We start from the raw sequence: 18,813 nt of genomic DNA, 5'->3' as shown, positions 1-18,813 counted from the left end.
TGTGGCTCAAATGTAAAGGGTTGAAGTCGTATTATCTCAAGCTAATGAAGTTAAAATCTTTTTTTTCTTGCTATTTAGTTTGAATCATAAAGAACTATTCACTTACGTTTTAACCAGTTTCTCCACAGTTCTTAAGTCATTAGGGTGTTCTATTGAATCCAAGTTTTAAATCTTTAAAACCTTAAGTGTCTTGGAAGTTACAGAAAGTTGCATCTTGAAGCTTTCCAAGATTTTTCTGAAAAAGACAACATTTGGGGAGTCTTGACTTGGGCAGCCGCCGTAGTTAGAACTGTCTACGTTTTAGCAAGCAAGAAGTGATCCTATCCAGTATGTATAATATTTTTGAGGCAAAAGTTTACGGTTGCCGTTGAAAAGGATGGCAATTGGTTCCCAGTAACGGATTAAATTGAAACAAGTTGAACAAATAGACAAGTAGAGTAGATCAGAACCACAGACACGTCTCCACATGTGGAAAATGGTTTTTACTAGAAGCTCCCGACATCTGTGCTTCCTCTGCCTTGATATTTGGAGAAGCCTCTCTGATACTGCAAATAGCTAGCTCCTCCTCTTCCCCCTGGAACGACGTTCACACTAAGTAGCTCTCAGGTCTGACATGTTACAGATTGTAAAAAGGTCAAATATTTTAGTTTCTGGCTGACTTCCCATTGATCAAGGCCTCAATGATCACACTCAAAACCATCTGGTTCCTATCACCGGACGAGTTCATTTACACAGGCCCCCAACAAGAAAACAAAACCAAAAGAGCTGCAAAAATGCCTTCCAGCAGTTCTTGAGTGAACTCTTTTAGTAAGATTCTGACTTTTCTTGGCTTTCTTCCAGCGAATTAAAAATCTAATTGTGAGAGCAGTTCTAATAGTTCAAAACCATTGGAGATTTCTTTCCTGACAGCAGATTAGCAGCCGATTCTGTAATATTCACAGAACTTGAATTTCCGCACTGATACAAATAAGATTTGTATTTAATTTCTTTGTTAACCTACTCTTTCCGACAGGAAAAAGGCACTTTAAGAAGCGGCTGTCCCAGGAACAAGCAAACAATCCAGCTAAGGAGCCACCAGAAAGTTTCCAGAGCAGTCGACCGGAAACCCCGCCCATCAAAACTGAATCGGAGGAACAAGAGAGTGAGGAACCAGCTCTTAGATCTGTCGCCTGCTCAGCTTGAGAGTTGGCTAAATGTATTTTGTCTTTGCAGTCGTCCCAGTGCAGGTGAAACTGGAGGAGATAGAGACCCCTATTGAGACTGGCGTGCCCCAGCAAGCCTCGCTGGGAACAGTAAAAGAGGAGGAGGCGGAGCAGCAGATCGAGTCAAGACCGGCTCAGACGACGCAGCCCTGCCAAAGTGAGGACCCGGCAGAGGACAGGTCCCTCAAGGGGAACTTTAGGAGAGATATCACCAGTCACCAGAGTGAGAACAAAAGACCAAATCAAGCTTTGAAGGACGAGAACCGAGAAAATAGCAGCCTGGCTGAGATGTGGAAGAGAGACACTGAGCAGGACATGACAGAAGCTGGAGACATGGACACGTGAGATCTGTGCTTTAGGAGGACCTGGCAGCTGTGGGGACGGCCAATAGTTTAGAATAAAAGATTGGTTGTGGAAAATGATTTTCAGCCATCTTTGGTACAAGCTGGAATAAGTGTCTATATTTCACACAGAGCATGCCACAGTTAAGCAACTACCTCACTTTATCCAGGTTTTTCTGGTTTACTTTGTGCCTTATCCATATCATTTGTTGTTGAAATGTCCAATCAGTTAATGGTGTTTTCTAAACCAGCTGATTTCCTGCCGTCTTTCGTAGGAGTAATACCAGATATGTTAGTTTATGGGTACTGCAAAGAAAAGATGGAACCAAACAGAATGGAGCTAAAATATTTCAGCATTAAAAACATTGAGATGAGTTTATTAAACAGGTTAGAAGCTTCAAACCTTAGTTCTAACAGTGTACAATCTTCATTATTTATCCACACCTACACCTGGATACTGGAGCACAACGTTGGTTAAAAACGGGAGAGGAAAGAGAAGCGGCTGGCCTGGGTAGAGATTCCCAACGTAAAAAAACTAAATTAAAAATACACCTGGTTAATGTTATTGAAACTTTTCAATCAAAGCATCTAGCAACATCTGTTGTATTAAAAACAGACAATATAAACTTTATATATTGTCATCTAGAATATGTTGATTACTTTTACAGATGAGGGCATAAATATAGCATAAAGCCTCGCTAAATATTACTCCTTTTTGACATTTAGCTTTTTATGTCTGTGTGAGACTAAAACACTAATAGCCTAACTAATTAAGCAGTTACTATCTGCTTAGGGAGCCTGCCTGCTCTCCGCTGCCTAACAGTTTGAGTAGCTTCACCTTAGAGCCGTTGTTGGTGGTGTTTCACACCGCGATTGTTGTAAGGATTTCCAAACAGCTGGAAGAAAACTGTTTTTGCCTCATTATTCTCTGCCTCATACGTTGGTGAAGATTCTCAGTCATCCAGGTCATGATCAATCCAAAAAAAACAATAGGTTTGATTCCTGCCAAGTTTCACCCCAAGCCTAACGGCTCTCCATTGTGAGGGCCGATCAGTTCCAGGTAAATCCAAGCTCTAACAAAGCCTCGGCAGCAGGTCTCTAAAGCTTGGAGCTCCACACTACTCCATTTTGAATTGAGAAAGCTTCCTGGATGGGAATATAAACGTCTTCAGCTTCAGAATAAAGTCCTGTTTTATTTTAAAGAAATGTTTGGATCTCCTCATACAGCCAGAGAAAACTCTGCTCGATGTACCTGACATGTCATTAAAAGGCTTTTGAACAGTAAGAGGTAAAATGTTAGTGGGTTGTTTTTTTTTTCAATCTATGGCAGGCCTCACTTGGCAGAACTGTTCACATCTGAACTTGGAACCAAAAAAATAAAGTTCAATCATTACTACTGAGTGCAGATAAACACAAACCAGATCAAGATTAATTTTTTATTTTATCAAGTGAGGTAAAAATATAGTTTTGAATATGGCTTGATAGCAGGAGATCACTTTAAGAACCCAACAGCTAGGTCCAACCATTCTGTCCTCCTTTTGAGAACAGTTTAATCTCTGTACAGTTTCAAATTTTTTTTTTCAATAACATAAACTGGATCTTATTTAACAAATGAGAACATCACATGGTTATCAGGCAATCCTTTACATTAGCAGAATAAAACCTTTCCGGCATGTTGCCAGACATGCCTGGACGTAAGCGGATAATCACAATTTTGTGAAAACATGGATGCACACTAAAAACGGTGCAAAGTATAGTAGCAGAAATGGCAAGCTGACATGGCTACAGGCACAAAGCAGTACGAGTTGAGGGTCAGGACTTGAGGCGGATGAAATAAATCTCTGGGATTAGCTGAATGGAACGCCATGGGGCCCTGATTCACTAGTAGACTGTTTTTCATAGTTTATACCAACAGTGCCATGTTGATCTTTGTTTCTGTGCTCCAAAGTTGACTAAAGGCTAGCAACTACCTCATCCAGCTCTGGCAGAGAAACTAGCAAGGAATCATTTCAAATTTTGAAATCATCCACAAGTTCCTACAAATGTGTACATCACACACATACATATATATTTCAAGTGTTTTTTTTTTCTATTAATTTTGATGATTATAACTGACAACTAATGAAAACCTCACAAAATTTGAATATTGTGAAAAGGTCTAATATTGAAGACATCTGGTGCCACAATCAGCTAATTAACTCAAATCACCGGCAGAGGCCTTTAAATGGTCTCGGTCTAGTTCTGTAGGCGACACAATCATGGGGAAGACTGCTGACTTAACAATTGTCCAAAAGACGACCATTGACACCTCACAAAAGGAGGGCAAGACAAAAGAGCTCATTGCTAAAGAGGCTGGCTGTTCAGAGCTCTGTGTCCAAGAACATTAATAGAGAAGTGAAGGGAAGGAAGAGATGTGGTAGAAAAAAATTGTGCAAGCAACAGGGATGTTCTCTGGGACCTTGATTTCCAAAGTAAATGCAGAATTGACTTTCATCAGAGTCTGGAGGAAGAGATCAACAGAATCCACGTTGCTTGAGGACCAGTGGAAAGTTTCCACAGTCAGTGATGGTTTGGGGTACCTTGTCATCTGCTGGTGTTGCTGCACTGTGTTTTCTGAGGTCCAAGGTCAATGCAGTCATCTATCAGGAAGTTTTAGAGCACTTCATGCTTCCTGCTGCTGACCAACTTTATGGAGATGCAGGTTTCATTTTCCAAATTACCAATTCAGAAAAGCTGGAAGCCACGATCAGCGCAACCTTGGCTCTCATAACACCTGAGCAGTTCCACAAACAGGTCCATTCCATGCCACGCTGCATTGCTGCAGTAATCCAGGGAAAAGGAGCCCTGACTAAGCATTTTTCATTTGGCCAACATTTCTGCAAATCCTTTTTTTGTTTGTTTTAATATTCTAATTTTCTGAGATACTGAATTTGGGGTTTTGATTAGTTGTCAGTTATAATCATCAAAATTAAGAGACATTTGAAATATATCAGTCTGTGTGTAATGAATGAATATAATATACAGGTTTCCCATATAACAATCACATAAACAATCAGTCCTCTCCATCAACAAAGCCTTAGTCATGTTTTTCTCCCTTCAAACCTAGACGTACGGTGCAGAACTAATTAGGTGCGGTGTGTAGCCCGTGTTTACTTCCTGGGCCAATTATGAGAGTTCCCAGGATTCCCAAAGAGGGTGCAGCATTTGGTATTTTATCTTTGCAAAAGAGCAGCAGCCTGCAAACATGGAAGCCAGTAAGAGAATCAGACCAGAAGTAGAACAAAATACAACATCATATACTTATCCTGTGATGGTAAAAATTCAGCGGGCTTTTAAACCAGAAACCCACCCTTGAGAAATGGCTGTTCGCCATGAAGGCGTTGTGTATGTATTGCAACAGCAGGTGTCTGTGTTACTTATCGGTCTTGTAACATCTGTGTTTGTTGAAGCGGCAACGAACACTAATCGATCTGCGCTTCAACCTCCTTCCTGGCTTTGAGGTGCCGGTTGGCTTGGCAGGTTGATTCCCTCCGCCGGGACAGGCTTTAAATACGTGGACGTCTTTGACCTTTTGACCCTTCACCTCAGGGGGATTAGCACAGGTGGCTCTCACTTTGAGATTAACCTTCTCAATCCATCTGGATGAAAGGAATAAATGGAGAACATCCAAGGACTTAATAAGTAGTGTCAGGGAAAGTTTTTATTTTTTTATTTATTTAAAGTCAAAGTAGTTCCTTACAAGCGTAGTGGCAGTAGAGGGCAGTCACACATCAGAGGGTTCTCAGCCAGGTTGATTACTTCCAAGGAAGTTAGTTGGTGGAAGTCAGGCACCTCCTCTAATTTATTTCCCTCCAGGAACAGACTTCTTAACCCTGGACCCACACCAGCTAGGGAGTTCTCGGACATCTGCAATATGAAAACAGAATCAGACATCTCTTTAATACCCTCCATTGAGCTCCTTAAGGGTGAAACTCACCTTCTCCAGCCCCATCTTATCCAGATACAGTTCCTTCAGAGATCCCTCCAGAGGTTTAAAAGCATTCGGACCTACCCAATGGATCAAATTCCCAGACAGTCTGAGGTCCTTGATGTTCCTTGCCTTGCTCAAAGCCTCAGTGGGAACCTTCGTCAGGTTGTTTCCGCCCAGGTGGAGCGTATCTAGACCACTGGCCTGATCCAGAGCCCCAGGTGAAAAGCTCCTAATGGCGTTCCCGGTGAGGTAAAGGCCTCGGAGACCCTTGGCTCCAGTCAGGATCCCGGGCTCAAGTTTGGTAATGGCGTTGTCCTCCAAGTGAAGAGCTAGCAGACTAGGCAGCAGTTTAAAGGCTCCTTTGGGGAAATCAGCAAAGCGGTTCTTTTCCAGGTGAAGATAAGTCAGCTTGGGTAGACCTGTAGATTCAGATGAAAACCAAACCTGTAATTCTTGAGAGAAAAGACTGAATGTGATCACCTTTTTTTTCCCATAAAAATCACCTTTAAAGGCTTCATGGCTGAGGGATGTGAGGTCATTCTCGGACAGGTAGAGGTATATCAGTCCCTTCATGCCACTGAAAGCCCCACCCTCCACATCCACGATCTTGCAGCGCTGAAGGTGCAGGGACACCACCTGGGCCACGCCGGGGAAACTGTTGCTGGGGATGTAGTGGAAGTTGTTGCCTCGCAGATCAAGAAGACGTGTCTCTGGGGAGAAACCTCGAGGGACTTTGGTGTGGCCCCGGTTCTCACATGAGGAATGGTTGGTCGCTGCCTGTTGATGAACAATCATGGGAATATTGAGAACCTGAGATCCTGGACAACAGTCGTGGAGTTGGCCATAAGCATATCTATATATTAAACACTTCTAGAGTCAAATGTTTTGCTGACAGTTGAAGCTTGGTCCAAACTTAATCGGGTGTTACAGTTATCCCAAGGACTCCAGCTAAATCATGTCCATGCAACTTGAGTGGCTGAAACAGAAACAATTAAAGGTGTTGCAGTTGCAGGGCCAAGGGACCATGATTTACTCGACTCACCATGAAAGCAAAACAGAAAACGAGGGTAAGCAGATTCAAAAGGTAAGTCAGAAACCCTTGCGGATCCACTTAACTAGCCCCCTCACCTCACAGACGCAGTTGTTGGGACATTTGATCTCGTTTCCTGACGCTTGCGTGGGTTGTGGAGTTATCCTGGTGGCTTCCTCAAATTCTGCCTTCAGCATTGCTTCCTGGCTCTGGCAACGCATCTGCTTAGGGTAGACTGCCTCCAGACTCTCTCCTGACATATGACCCGGTCCTCCGCACGTCCCCAACAGCTTCACCTTGCGACGGATCGCCCACTCTCTGCGGTGCAGATAAGCACAAAATGTGATTCGAACATTCTTGCGGTGGATGAAATCTCATCGGTGAGGGTTCCACTATAGTTCGCTGCACCTTAGTGGACGCAGGTAGCAGTTGCAGTTGATGGGGTTCCCAGCCAGGTTGAGACGTGCCAGCTTGGGGGAGCCTTCAGAAAAGGGCTGAAGGACACGCAGCTGGTTGTGACTGATGTCTAGGTGTACAAGGTTGGGGGACTTGGATACGGCAGTGTTGACCAGGTCCTGCAGGGACATGTGGTCCAGGAAGAGGTGGGTCAGCTTTGCCATGGATACTGCATCCTCTCCCAGGTATGTCATGGGGTTATGGCTAAGGTGCAGATGAGTCACCTCTGGCAGTCTCAACACAGTAAAGAGGAAGTGTAGAAAAAGAAATGTGGGGGGGGGGGGGGGGCATTAAGATTAAAACATGTATCTTGATGCAATAGAGAAATGTGCTGCCTGCTGTCCTCTTGGTAGAAAATGTTTGAGCGCTCAAACATGGGTTAGGGTTACATGTCCCCAAGCATCCTTACCTCATCATGGTTTCGGTTGGGAAGAACTGCAGCACATTGTGGTCCAAGTTGAGGCGGTGGAGTGTGAACAACCCGGCAAACGCCTCAGTGTCCAGGTAATTCAGAGAATTGTGACTGAGGCGAAGCCACTTGATGTTCTGCAGGCCCTTAAGAGGACAAAAGTTTGCTTGTGTTAGCGGTTCTGACTACAATGGTACAACAAGGCCGTAATGCCATTCTCTGATGTGTGTGCAGTTTTCCGTTTTGGGAAATCGTTTATGTTGTGTTTGTGTACCTGGAAGGCCAAGTTGGGCATGTAGACCAAATGGTTATGTTTGATGGAGAGAAGGTTAAGAAACCCCAGCTGAGAAAAAGCTCCAGGCTGGATCTCTTCCACGCGGTTACGGTCAATAAAAAGCTGCTTCAATGAGGAAAGGCCGTCGAAAGACTCCTGGACTCAAAAAACACAAACGTTAGTTTTACCCTGCTGAAACCCTAGTTATTTTCAGTGGTACTTTGGTTTTCCTATATCATAGAAAGTACTCCTGGTTCAGTGCATATGTGACTAGCTGTGTCATCTTCCTTGTTATAGCCGTGGATGCAGCAGTATCTGGCATCACCAGTGGGAACTGTGTTTTTGGCTGGTCACCTGGTAGAGAATCTCTATGTTGTTGTCGGCCAGGTTAAGGAAGACCAGGCGACCGAGGCTCCGGAAAGCCCCCTCCTTAACTCTGCGGATGTTACAACGCTGCAGCGACAGGTGAGTCAGGTAAGGAGTGTGCTTAAAAGCTCCCGAGGGTAGTTCTTGGATGTTATTGCCTCTAAAATCCAGTTTCACTGTTATCTAGAACCAAACACATTGCAACTATAGTCAGTTTTGTGGAAAAACGACAGTAGAAATTGCGATCTGTGTGTGTGAGCAATAAACCTCATCAATGGTAGAAGGAACTTGGGTCAGGTTTTTGTTCACACAGGCCACTCTGAGCTGGATCTGGTCACAGATGCACTGCTGCGGACATTTTGCCGTGCGACCTGCACGGATGCAAAGCAGCAAAAAGCTGAGGAGCACTGCCCAGAAGGAGTTCGTAAAGTCCGGAAGGAGCATCTGAAATTGAACGACATTTATATGATGATTAGGGGAGACCGGGGAAGATTGTAACACAGGGTGGGTTCTTCTAACACTTCAGTATTTAGCTACCCATCGTGTGTCTGTCCATTTTGTCCGTTGAGGATGTTGAAAATGCATAGAAAGTTGGATTTATGATACCAGGATTTCTGCTTTTTGGAGCAGGTGGTTACCTAGAGAATCGAGAAATTCCAGAAATGTTGGTTTTGTCCCAGGTCAAGGTTTCCTGAACAATGTGAGGGATATGTCGTGCATTCAACACTCAGATGCTGTGTGAGCAGAATTGCAGACTGGCTGTGGTTCCTTGAATTGCTGGCTGGAGGGAATAGATCTTGGAGAAGTTGGAAGGTTGGCGTTGGTGGAATTGACCACAAATTTGTCTGTTTGGATTCGCCATTGAGAGGGCTACTGGGGCAGTGTTCGCGGACCTACACACCCACACAGACATGCTTACACTAACACACGCAGCCGCTGCATTTTTCCTCTCTACTTGCTTTCTATTTTAGCTATAGTTAATGTATAAATAGAAACAATTAAGATTTGACTGTTAGTGATGAAGCTTGTTTCGTACAATGAAACTAAAGAAGTCTAGTAATGTTTTTAGACCAGAAACCCCCAAGGATTTACTTAGTTTATTTATTTTTATGAATAGAAACAATTAAGAACTGGGATTGTATGCTTTATGATGCTATGTTTGTTATTGTATGAATAGAAACAATTGAGCTTTGAATATTAGTGATGAAGCTTTGTTAAATGTAATGTTTTTTCTTTTTTCCAATGTAATAGTTTGCTCTGTAATGTTTTTCTGTTCTTGTTACTAAGAAGTGCCATACAAATAAACTTGCCTTGCCAAGCGACTCGAAACGCTCAACACAAAAGTGCTCTCCATTTTGTCGTTGTCAGATGCTTTCTTTAAATCATAAGCAGGCACACCCTTTCTCTCTAAGGAAGAAACAGCATCATGAAGAACAAGGAACACTTTCAGGATTACGTTATGATGAAATAATTGCTCCACCTTTAAATGTCTCACTGTTCAATCTATAAAACAATTACACACGCCTGCAAACCTACCATGGCATGGTTGTCCACCTAAACCAATGGGGCGGAGGGCAAGCAGAGCAGTAATCCAGAGAAGCAGCCAATAGGCCCATGGTATCTCTGGGAGAGCTGCAGAGATTCACAGCTCAGGCAAGATAATCTGTTGTCAAGAGCTACTCCATAATATATGGTCTTTGTGAAAGAGGTTAATAAAAGAAACCTAAAACTGTGGGAAATTCATAAGAAGTCCCATTCACAGTTTGTCACAAGCCATTTAGAAGAAATGGCAAAAAAAGAGGCAGAGGAAGCTTGGGTTAAATCAGGTGAATACTGAACTATCTTGCCTACGTGCAAAATATGGTGTGTGAAGGAAAACTGATGTAGCACAACTTTCTACAAACAGCATTCCCACAGTGAAACGTGTTGGTTGTATTGCTTCAGCAGGGACAGGGAACTTTGTCAGACGATATAAATACAGCGCAATTGATTAAGAAGAAACCAAAAACTTGAAATTGATGTGCAGAGGTATACAGAAGTGCATTCTGGATAATATATAACATATTCTATAACGCAAAAAAGGCACCAAACAAAGTTTTGCTGAGACCTTTCAGTACAACACAATTTTTTCTCAGACCTTTTAATCCGACTCTGTTTTTTCTCAGAAACCTTAATTGGCTCCTTTTTTTGTCATTCAAGTTTTCATTAAACCTTCATTTTTACTTTACAAATAAACAACAAACAATGAATATTAACAATAATAAAAAAAAATAAGAAGAAGAATAAATAGGAATACAATTTGCACATTCCCGGTAATTATGCAGTGGAAGCAATATTGACCTAATAAATGACACAAAATGATTCCATATATGACTTGTTTTCACCTGGATATTGTTTAGCCTGGCAATCAGTGCTTCAAATAAAGCAGTCTCAGTCATGAGTTTAATCCATTCTGTGGGGACTTTTCCAGTTCCGCAGAATAAGTCCTGCAGCCACAACAAAGCCAGCCATCACAAGCCCTAATCTTTCTTTCCTAAGTCCAGACAGCATAGCAGACTTATCACCCAGCAGGCACAGCTATGTTGATTTAGATATGGACAGTTCAATCCATTTTCAAATTTTTCAATTATTTCAAAAGGGACATTCCCAGAGAACATGGAGATAGGCGGCGGTGTCCTTGCCATATTGTCAGTATTCATTGTCTTGCAATAGACCTGTTTTAAACATTTTAAATGGAGTATAATAGTACTAGTGTACAATTGTATAAAGAATACATTTATATCTAGCTTCTCTAGTAGCCCAAGCTGTGTTTGAAATTATATTGCTCTATACATCTACATTAAGCACAATATTTAGATCCCTTTGCCATACCGGTCTCAAACTGTCAGAGTCTGCCATGTTTGCTTAAAAGGTTTTTTTTTTTATAAAACATTGACGCCCTATGTAAATCATTAGAAGAGTTCAACAAGTCCCTGATCACAATTTCTTTCTGTACCAGTGTTAGGCCAAAGACAGAGTCACACTACTGCTGAGTACTGAATACAACATGCCCTCACCCCCGGTGGGTTAAGTTGATGCTGACTTCCTTAACAGACTAAATAACTTCTTTGGGAGGTTTGAGGCACTAAACAGCACTCCAGCAGTGAAAGCTGTTCCCCATCAGGAGGTCTTCCGCCTTGACACTGCCGACGTGTGGAAGACTTTAAGGAGAGTCAACCCGCGGAAGGCCCCAGGTCCTGACAACATACCTGGGCGGGTGCTCAAGGAGTGTGCAGGTCATCTGGCTGGTATACCTCGCTGGACCAAGCCACAGTGCCAGCATGCTTTAAGTCTGTCTCCATCATTCCGGTGCAGAAAGAAACCTCAAGTCACCTGCTTCAACGACTACCGGCCCGTTGCACTGACTCCCATCATGATGAAGTGCTTTGAAAGGCTGGTAAAGGAACACATCGTCTCCAGTCTCCCCTCAACACTCGACCCTTTCCAGTTTGCCTACCGACAGAACCGCTCCACTGAGGACGCCATCTCCTCTGCTCTTCACCTGAGCCTGGCACACCTGGAGGAGAAGAACACGCACGTGCGGATGCTGTTCCTGGACTTCAGTTCAGCGTTTAACACCATCATCCCTCAACATCTGGTGGGAAAACTGGAACATCTGGGCTTCAGCACACCCCTTCGCAACTGGTTGCTAGACTTCCTCACCAACAGACCTCAGTCAGTCCAGGTCGGACAGAACACCTCTAATGTCATCCCCCTCAGCACGGGCTCCCCTCAGGGCTGCGTCCTGAGCCCCCTGCTGTTCACCCTGATGACACGCCTGCGCTCCCAGGTTCACCACCAATCGCATCGTGAAGTTTGCTGACGACACAACCGTGGTGGGCCTGATCAGAGACGACAACGACCAGGACTACAGAGAGGAGGTGGAGCAGCTGGTGAGCTGGTGCAGAGACAACAGCCTGACCCTGAATGTGGAGCAGACGAAGGAGCTCATCGTCGACTTCAGGAAGAACCGCCCCCACCACGCTCCACTGCTCATCAACAGCTCAGCTGTGGAGGTGGTCAGCAGCACCAAGTTCCTGGGGGTGCACTTCACGGACAACCTCACCTGGACTGTGAACACCACTTCACTGGTGAAGAGGGCACAGAAGCGACTGTACTTTCTGCGGAGGATGAGGAGAGCCCGCCTGCCCCCGCCCATCCTCACGACCTTCTACAGAAGCACCATAGAGAGCATTCTGACCAGCTGTCTCTCTGTGTGATGTGGAGGCTGCAGTGCCTCCGACTGGAAGAACGTGAGGAGAGTGGTGAGGACAGCAGAAGGGATCATCGGGGCTACTCTTCCCTCCATTAAAGACATTTGATCTGAGCGCTGCGTGGCCCAAGCTCGTAACATCATCAGGGACCCCTCACACTCCCACCATGGACTGTTCTCCCTGCTGCCTTCTGGGAAGAGGTTCCGCAGCATCCGCTGCAGGTCCACCAGGTTCTGCAAAAGCTTTTTCCCTGTTGCCATCAGACTGTTGAACTGCTGAAGCTATAACTGGACTCTGTACCACATTTGTCCTGCATTGTTTACATTTCAATTGCTGTACTGTGATATCACTGTTGCACTTTATCCTGTAATTTTATCCTGCAATTTACTTTATTCTGAAATCCACTGCAATTCACTGAAATTTTCAAGCTGTATGCAAACGAAATTTCGTTCTGTACGCACTCTTGTGCATACAAAATGACAAAGTTGTCTAAGTCTCTACGTTGTAAGTACTTCCAGGAATCACCTTTATCTGTCAGTAAAAGCTTCTTCTAATAAATTAGATTGCATAAATGTATCATTCATATACAAGATCTATATAAAAGAAGAGGAATAGTATTGTTTGTAAGAGCAATTTCCTAGTATTTTATGTGCCTTGGTCCATGGCCACTGTGAATGCTGCAGTATTGGAGTTTGCTCTATATTACTAATAGATATTTGTGAAAGAAGCTGAATGACATTAAAAAGGACCTTCTCAACTTTAACCCACCCAAGATTAGAACCCACTGATTTCCAGTGTATAATTAATTTATTCATTTCAAATGCAGTATTATATAGCTCTACATCCGGAAGTGCTTTCCCTCCAACATCTCTTGGAGCACAAAGCTTTCAATATCCAATTGTTGCTTTTTTACTATTTCACAAGAATTTTCTAATTAATCCATTATATTGTTTTAACAGGACATTACTAATGGTTATTGGTATCCTCATAGATTTATAATTAAATTGTGGATCTACAAGCATCTTTATATCACTCTTTCCCAGTAACGTGAGATTAAGCCCCTTCCACATATCCAGAACAACGGGTCTACATTTATGGATATAAAACCGAGTAAATACCCAAGTATTTCATCCCAATGAGAATCCATCTAAACGGGAACGGAGAAACTAGAGCCTGGAATCACCCTTTTGACACTGGCATAGTCTCTGACTTTTGCCAGTTTATCTTATAGCCTGAGATCTTGGAATAAATCTTGACTGTAGACAGGATTTGGGAATCGAAGTAGAAGGATCTCTAATAAGAAGCAATATATTATCAGCGTACAAAAACATTTTGGGCTCTTCTGCACAACTCCCCTCATATCTTTCTGTAATCTGACTTCAGCCACCAAAAGCTCTAAGAATAAAGAGGAGAGGGCTGAGTGGATCCCTTTGTTTTGTCCCACGCTTCAAACTAAAAAAAAAAGGTGAGCTCAAACCACAAGTTAATACAGGTGCCCTAGGTTTTGAATAAATTAACCCATTTAGTCAAACCTTTAACCTAATTAACCCAAAATAAATGTCAATTTATGTTTCCTTAAATTTCTGGATGTTTGATTTCTTGCTTTAACAATATACTTGTTTAGTTGTAAGAAATTGCCTCTTCCTGGTTTGGCTCGTCAGCAGAAGGGACAAACAAGCTGTAGAAAGCTCTTGGAGCAAACCATTTGGAAGTAGGGTATAGCTTTAAGGAATTAAGTTTAATTTGAAGTATTATTTTGAGAGACTTTAGATTTGTTTAGTTGAAGTAACTTATAGTCCTGCCTCTATATTCAACGTTGAGCCTCCACCAGTCAAAGCTGACAGGGCATTTTTAAAAGGCCAATTTAAGAGACATTTGATTACATTCTGAATTATTTTATTCTCCGTTTTCTTTTTGAATGTCATCAGTCTTTTGTAGGGGGCTTTGGGTAAAGCTTACTATAAATTAATAAATGAGAGTTTGAAATAAACAATGAGGAATTTTTTTTCCAGATGTACAAAGCCCAAGGAGAGATACCTGCAAAAGGCTTATGGGTTTTAGAAAACCATATATATTGTTCCTTCCACTTCACAGTTGTGCTGCATCAATTTTTGTCTACCACATAAATACATTAATTATGTTTGTAACACAAAGCCAGTAGTCTTAAATTGCTTACTAATTCAGTTTCAATCTGGAAACATATGAAGCTGTCCTTTTGAAGCAGAAGCGTTAGTCCCGCATTCTGTAATCTATTTAGATTTTTGTCTATAATTTTCTGCTTTCCCCGCCATTTAAATGATCTGTGCAAGTTGTTCCCTAGTCTCCACTGGAATGCCTCAATCAACAGCTTTGTGCCACAGGAAAAGAAATCAAAAACGGTTTCATGCTCAATAATTAGGAAATCCAAAAATGTTGGCTGGCTTTATAGTACCTTGTTAAACTGGCCACAATCTAACACCAGCGGGACCGTAAAGAAAAACTAAACTGAATTGGTTTTAGTATTTAAAAACCTACTTACAAATTATGTTGGAAAAAAAACTTTTCAATGTAAAAGCAAAAAACACTAAGAGCATTATGTTAGAATGTTTTTCTTCCCTTTAGGGGGCAAAATCATGAGGGCCCCTGAAACTAGAGATGGAGGAATTTCCTCCTCTATGACTTTTGGGGCAGGATGGTCCTGACTGCGGAGGGAAAGCGGCGTACAAAGACGTAGTGTTTCCCTGCAGATGTGCCAAAATATTCCCTGTAGAAAAAAAAGGGTGTCCATCCAGCAGGAACCATGTGAGAAATTATCAGATTTTCACATTACCTGAATCTTAGACATTGGCATGCATTTAAAAGTTTTTTTTTTTTTTTTTTTTTACATATTCAACAATCACCAATAAGATTACAGTTTAAAATAAAATAAACCCTAAACATGATTCTGACTGAACCTAATCTCGGCAGACTCACCTCGGCTTCGCAGCGGTTATTTCCAGCTTCTCTTTTCTCAACTGCGTCTCATTGAAAACCAACTATTTATCCGCTTTCAGAGCCGCTCCACTCCTGACGCACACACCTCCCACTTCTACAGGAAGGGCTCGCTGCCAGGGGAGGTCAGAACCACCTCAATGTGGCCTCTGTGAAAACTGCAAATACTAGCTTTTGGCATTGCTTCTGTGGAACAAAACAAAACCCAACCAAACAGATTCAAGTTTGCTTAAAATTGTCATACATTCAAGAGAATATTCAGTATAAATGAAAACCAGGTAAACAAAGAAGATCGTGAAAAAGTTTATTTTTATACAATAGTCCTATTTTCTTCCTTTTTCACAGCAGAGCTCCATCTCATGGCCAATACATACAGCTGGGAGGCAACACAGTGCAGCTACACATGCAGCACAGTCATGAATATAGCGGTCCTCTGCCACTTGCAGTCAAATGGTAATTGTCAGAGGGGCAGCGTGCACATTCCTGCTAGCCACATGGTATATGTTTACTGAACAGATCCCCATGATTCATCCGGATGTTTGAAGCAGCAGCATGACCACGGGACTATAGGTGGACTGATATTCTTTTTTTCTATGGCTAATATTTATTCATGTCTTCAAGTTTTATTTGGCCGTTCTCATACTACTGAAACGAGCAGACAGGAAAAATCAGCCTTCTTATTCTGGGCTTCTATAGACCTAGTTGTCCTAGATAGCAAGTCTGCTCAGCACCCTACAAAGATGCTGAAAGACAGAGCGGCTCTTAGTTGTGTTTCCTCGATTATTGGACAATTCTGCTCAGGCGATACCAATTACCGTTAGTATAAAATGGCAAACATCAGCCTAATCTATTGACTGACCGACAAACTAGGCTGCCGCTGGTCTGGGGAGTTCTATTTATCCTTCACAGTAGAAAGTTGTCGTGCCTTGCTAAAGTATCAATAGCCCTAGATCTTCATCTGGAGGCACAGGATGATGCTGATATGGCTTTAGAGCCATCAGTATGGGGGGGTGGGGTGTCCCTGTTCATGAATGAGGGAAATATGGAACAGATCAATAGGCAGATACCGCTCTGTTGTGGTGAAGAGAGAGCTGAGAGCTGACTCCTCCTAAATTTACCCATTTAGGAGGAGTCAGTTGAGGTGGCATCTGGTTAGGATGCCTCCTGAACGCCTCCCTGGTGTGGTGTTCTGGGCACGTCCCACCGGGACCCAGCAGACGCTGGAGGGACATTAGCTCCATTTACACTACCCTTGTTAAACCGATCCGTGCCGAGCTAGGACCGAGCTTGGATCAGTTAACCATGCCGAGCTTGGTTCTGACGATCGTTTACACATCACGCTATCACGGTTCCTTGGTTTCCTCGCCTCCTAGTGACGATCTACGGTACTATTGCTCTCTAGGATTGAAGGAGGGACCAAGCAAATCAAAATGGCGGCGCCTGTAACATTCAGGAAGTTATGTTTGGTTATATTTCGTTGTTTGAGGAGAGTCAGGTGAAGAACTTTAGGTGAATTTATTTGACAGAGCCGGCTTTTGAAAAAGTGGATAAGACAAACAAACGTCTAATCAGAGCTTACAGACGCAGGAAACAACAACAGACGTTGAGGTTCATCACACTGCTAAGCAGAATCATCACTGGAAACCGTGTGGCACGGTAAGGAAGCTAGTATTATTATGAATGTCAGAAGTGTCAGTTGACTGTAAGGAGATGACGCAGTCTGCTCATGCGCTCTTTGTTATCAGAGAACCGTGCCACTGAAGAACCGGGTCGAGACCACACATTGAACCGGTCTAGAGTTAGCGCGCTCCGGTTGTGTCTGGCTCAGTTCAGTTCAGTTTGCGATCCATTTACACTCGATAGTTATCTTGGTTAACAAGCTCAGACTGGTCTCGGCTCGGTTAAAAAAGGGTAGTGGAAACGGGGTAAATGTCTCTCTGCTGGCCTGGGAACACTTTGGGATTCCCCCGGAGGAGCTGGTCCAAGTGGCTGGGGAGAGGGACGTCTGGGCCTCCCTACTGATGCTGCTACCCCCGCGACCCGACCCCTGATAAGTGGAAGAGGATGGATGGATGCTGTTTTCAATCCATGTCACAATTATGCACTAGTTTGTTGGGCCATAAAAGCGATGCTGTGGTTTGAACATGACAAAGTTCAGGAGGTGTGAAGACTTCTGCAAAGCACTGTGCATTTATATTCAATGAAAATTCAAACAAGTTCACCTTATTTTGACAGATTGAAGCTTTGATTGTTTCACTCTTAAGGTTTTTATAGCAATAAAACTTCTGTTAGCCTTGCAGATCATTACTGTCTTTATAACTTTGGTTATAACTTTTATAGGTGGCTTGCTTGACATTATGCTGCAATTCTACTTCAAGTTACAATGTGTTGTTTTAACATTGATTTCTAGGTTTATATTTTTTATATTTGGAAGTTTACTATAAAAATAAATGTCACAAGCAAAAGTAGAAAAATAGAGATTACGACACCATAGACAGCCACGTTTTATAAAATATACAAATCAGGAGGTATAAGTTAAATAGTGGCTTTACTTGTCCCTTTGTTTAAGTGGAAAGTATCCCTGTTGGTTCCCAGCATGGAGAGATGAAGAACAGTGTGAGTCTAAGTCCCTGCGTTGAGACTAGCTTCAGCTAGCTCAGTGGTACTTGTGCCATTTCTTCTCCAAAGCAGAGTTCAGCCTCTCCGTGGCACTGCTGCAGGACTTCAGAGCATCACCGCCTCTGCACAAAGAACTCAGGGTGAGACAGCAAATCTAAACCAAACATCAGTCTCATTGTGAAAGCTCCAAATAAGAATGTAATCTTTAGCTAAACTCTGATTTTCAAATGACCGCCAACATTTCTAAAGTCCAGCTTGTTGTATGACAGATACTAAACACCCCCAAATGATAAAATGGGGCACATTTGGTGTACTCCAGTCAGCTTTCCTGTTACCTGTGGTAAATGGAGCCATAGCCATGGCTCACGTGATTTGAAAAAGTTGTAGAAAGTAGTTTCCATCCAAATTGATACATCTAACTGTTTCCACCCATTTCATTTAAAAACAGCCCAGAGATACTGAGGAGGCCTAACTTTGAGTCCATTTCCCTCACAAACTACTTTTACATCACAGAGAGCTGCTATCAGCACCACCTGGTTGCAGTTAAACATGATGCCTTCACTGATCAGAAAAATACAGGATTTTTACATTTGCGGTCAGGTCAAGTCATGGTGAAAATTGTCCAATTCTGCTCCCCAGCATGTCCATCTGTGCATGTCTAATTCCAGATAACCAAAGTAAGCAACCAAACTCCTGCCTTTGCTTAGCCAGAACAAGTTATGGATGAAGAAAGGTCGTCCCACCTGGACAGCAGGGTGTGAAGCAGAGAGGCGTGGTCCTGAGTGAAATACTCCTGCTGGACAGCATGCTCCAAACATAACAGCTGACCTGGGACCAGCGACACCTTCTTCACTTTGCCCTCTCCCTAAACCAGAAACATAAAAACAAAAATGAGTCAAAATCTACATTTGGCAAAACAAAAA

At 42.9% G+C, this 18,813-nt stretch overlaps 3 protein-coding genes across 6 annotated transcripts in view; 1 reads left to right on the top strand and 2 right to left on the bottom strand.

The window, feature by feature from the left end:
- l3mbtl2 (L3MBTL histone methyl-lysine binding protein 2) overlaps positions 1-1,646 on the top strand; it is a 32,886-nt gene extending 31,240 nt beyond the window's left edge. For all 4 annotated transcript variants that reach the window (XM_036142456.1, XM_036142455.1, XM_021319827.2 and 1 more), the window contains 2 exons: positions 1,013-1,141; positions 1,213-1,646. In XM_036142456.1, coding sequence (XP_035998349.1) covers positions 1,013-1,141; positions 1,213-1,547 — 464 coding nt within the window. In that variant the 3' untranslated portion in view covers positions 1,548-1,646. The remainder of the gene's footprint in view (positions 1-1,012; positions 1,142-1,212) is intronic.
- A 3,121-nt stretch (positions 1,647-4,767) lies between these two features.
- On the bottom strand, positions 4,768-15,358 carry chadlb (chondroadherin-like b). Its single transcript, XM_036142457.1, has 11 exons — positions 15,254-15,358; positions 8,316-8,492; positions 8,037-8,231; positions 7,683-7,838; positions 7,409-7,554; positions 6,952-7,233; positions 6,642-6,861; positions 6,017-6,290; positions 5,520-5,932; positions 5,283-5,449; positions 4,768-5,181 (listed from the first exon to the last, which is right to left on the bottom strand). Exons 2-11 carry the CDS (start codon positions 8,490-8,492, stop codon positions 4,956-4,958), a joined length of 2,256 nt encoding a protein of 751 aa, XP_035998350.1. The 5' UTR covers positions 15,254-15,358; the 3' UTR covers positions 4,768-4,955.
- A 2,404-nt stretch (positions 15,359-17,762) lies between these two features.
- rangap1b (Ran GTPase activating protein 1b) overlaps positions 17,763-18,813 on the bottom strand; it is a 13,269-nt gene continuing 12,218 nt past the window's right edge. Inside the window, exons 15-16 of the mRNA XM_012855447.3 lie at positions 18,634-18,755; positions 17,763-18,012 (exon numbers count right to left, since the gene is read on the bottom strand). Coding sequence (XP_012710901.2) covers positions 17,928-18,012; positions 18,634-18,755 — 207 coding nt within the window. The 3' untranslated portion in view covers positions 17,763-17,927. The remainder of the gene's footprint in view (positions 18,013-18,633; positions 18,756-18,813) is intronic.

Source organism: Fundulus heteroclitus, chromosome 10 (assembly GCF_011125445.2).
Source record: "Fundulus heteroclitus isolate FHET01 chromosome 10, MU-UCD_Fhet_4.1, whole genome shotgun sequence".
NCBI lineage: Eukaryota > Metazoa > Chordata > Actinopteri > Cyprinodontiformes > Fundulidae > Fundulus > Fundulus heteroclitus.
The sequence above is the reverse complement of the archived record's forward strand: the minus strand, read 5'-3'. Positions and strand labels throughout refer to the sequence as shown.

Coding starts and splice junctions, on each gene's coding strand:
- chadlb (XM_036142457.1), bottom strand. CDS start 8,492: ATGCTCCTTCCGGACTTTACGAACTCCTTCTGGGCAGTGCTCCTCAGC. Junction 6,862..6,951: donor TGCTACCTGCGTCCACTAAG/GTGCAGCGAACT, acceptor TCTGCACCGCAG/AGAGTGGGCGATCCGTCGCA. Junction 6,291..6,641: donor CCAACAACTGCGTCTGTGAG/GTGAGGGGGCTA, acceptor GTTCATCAACAG/GCAGCGACCAACCATTCCTC.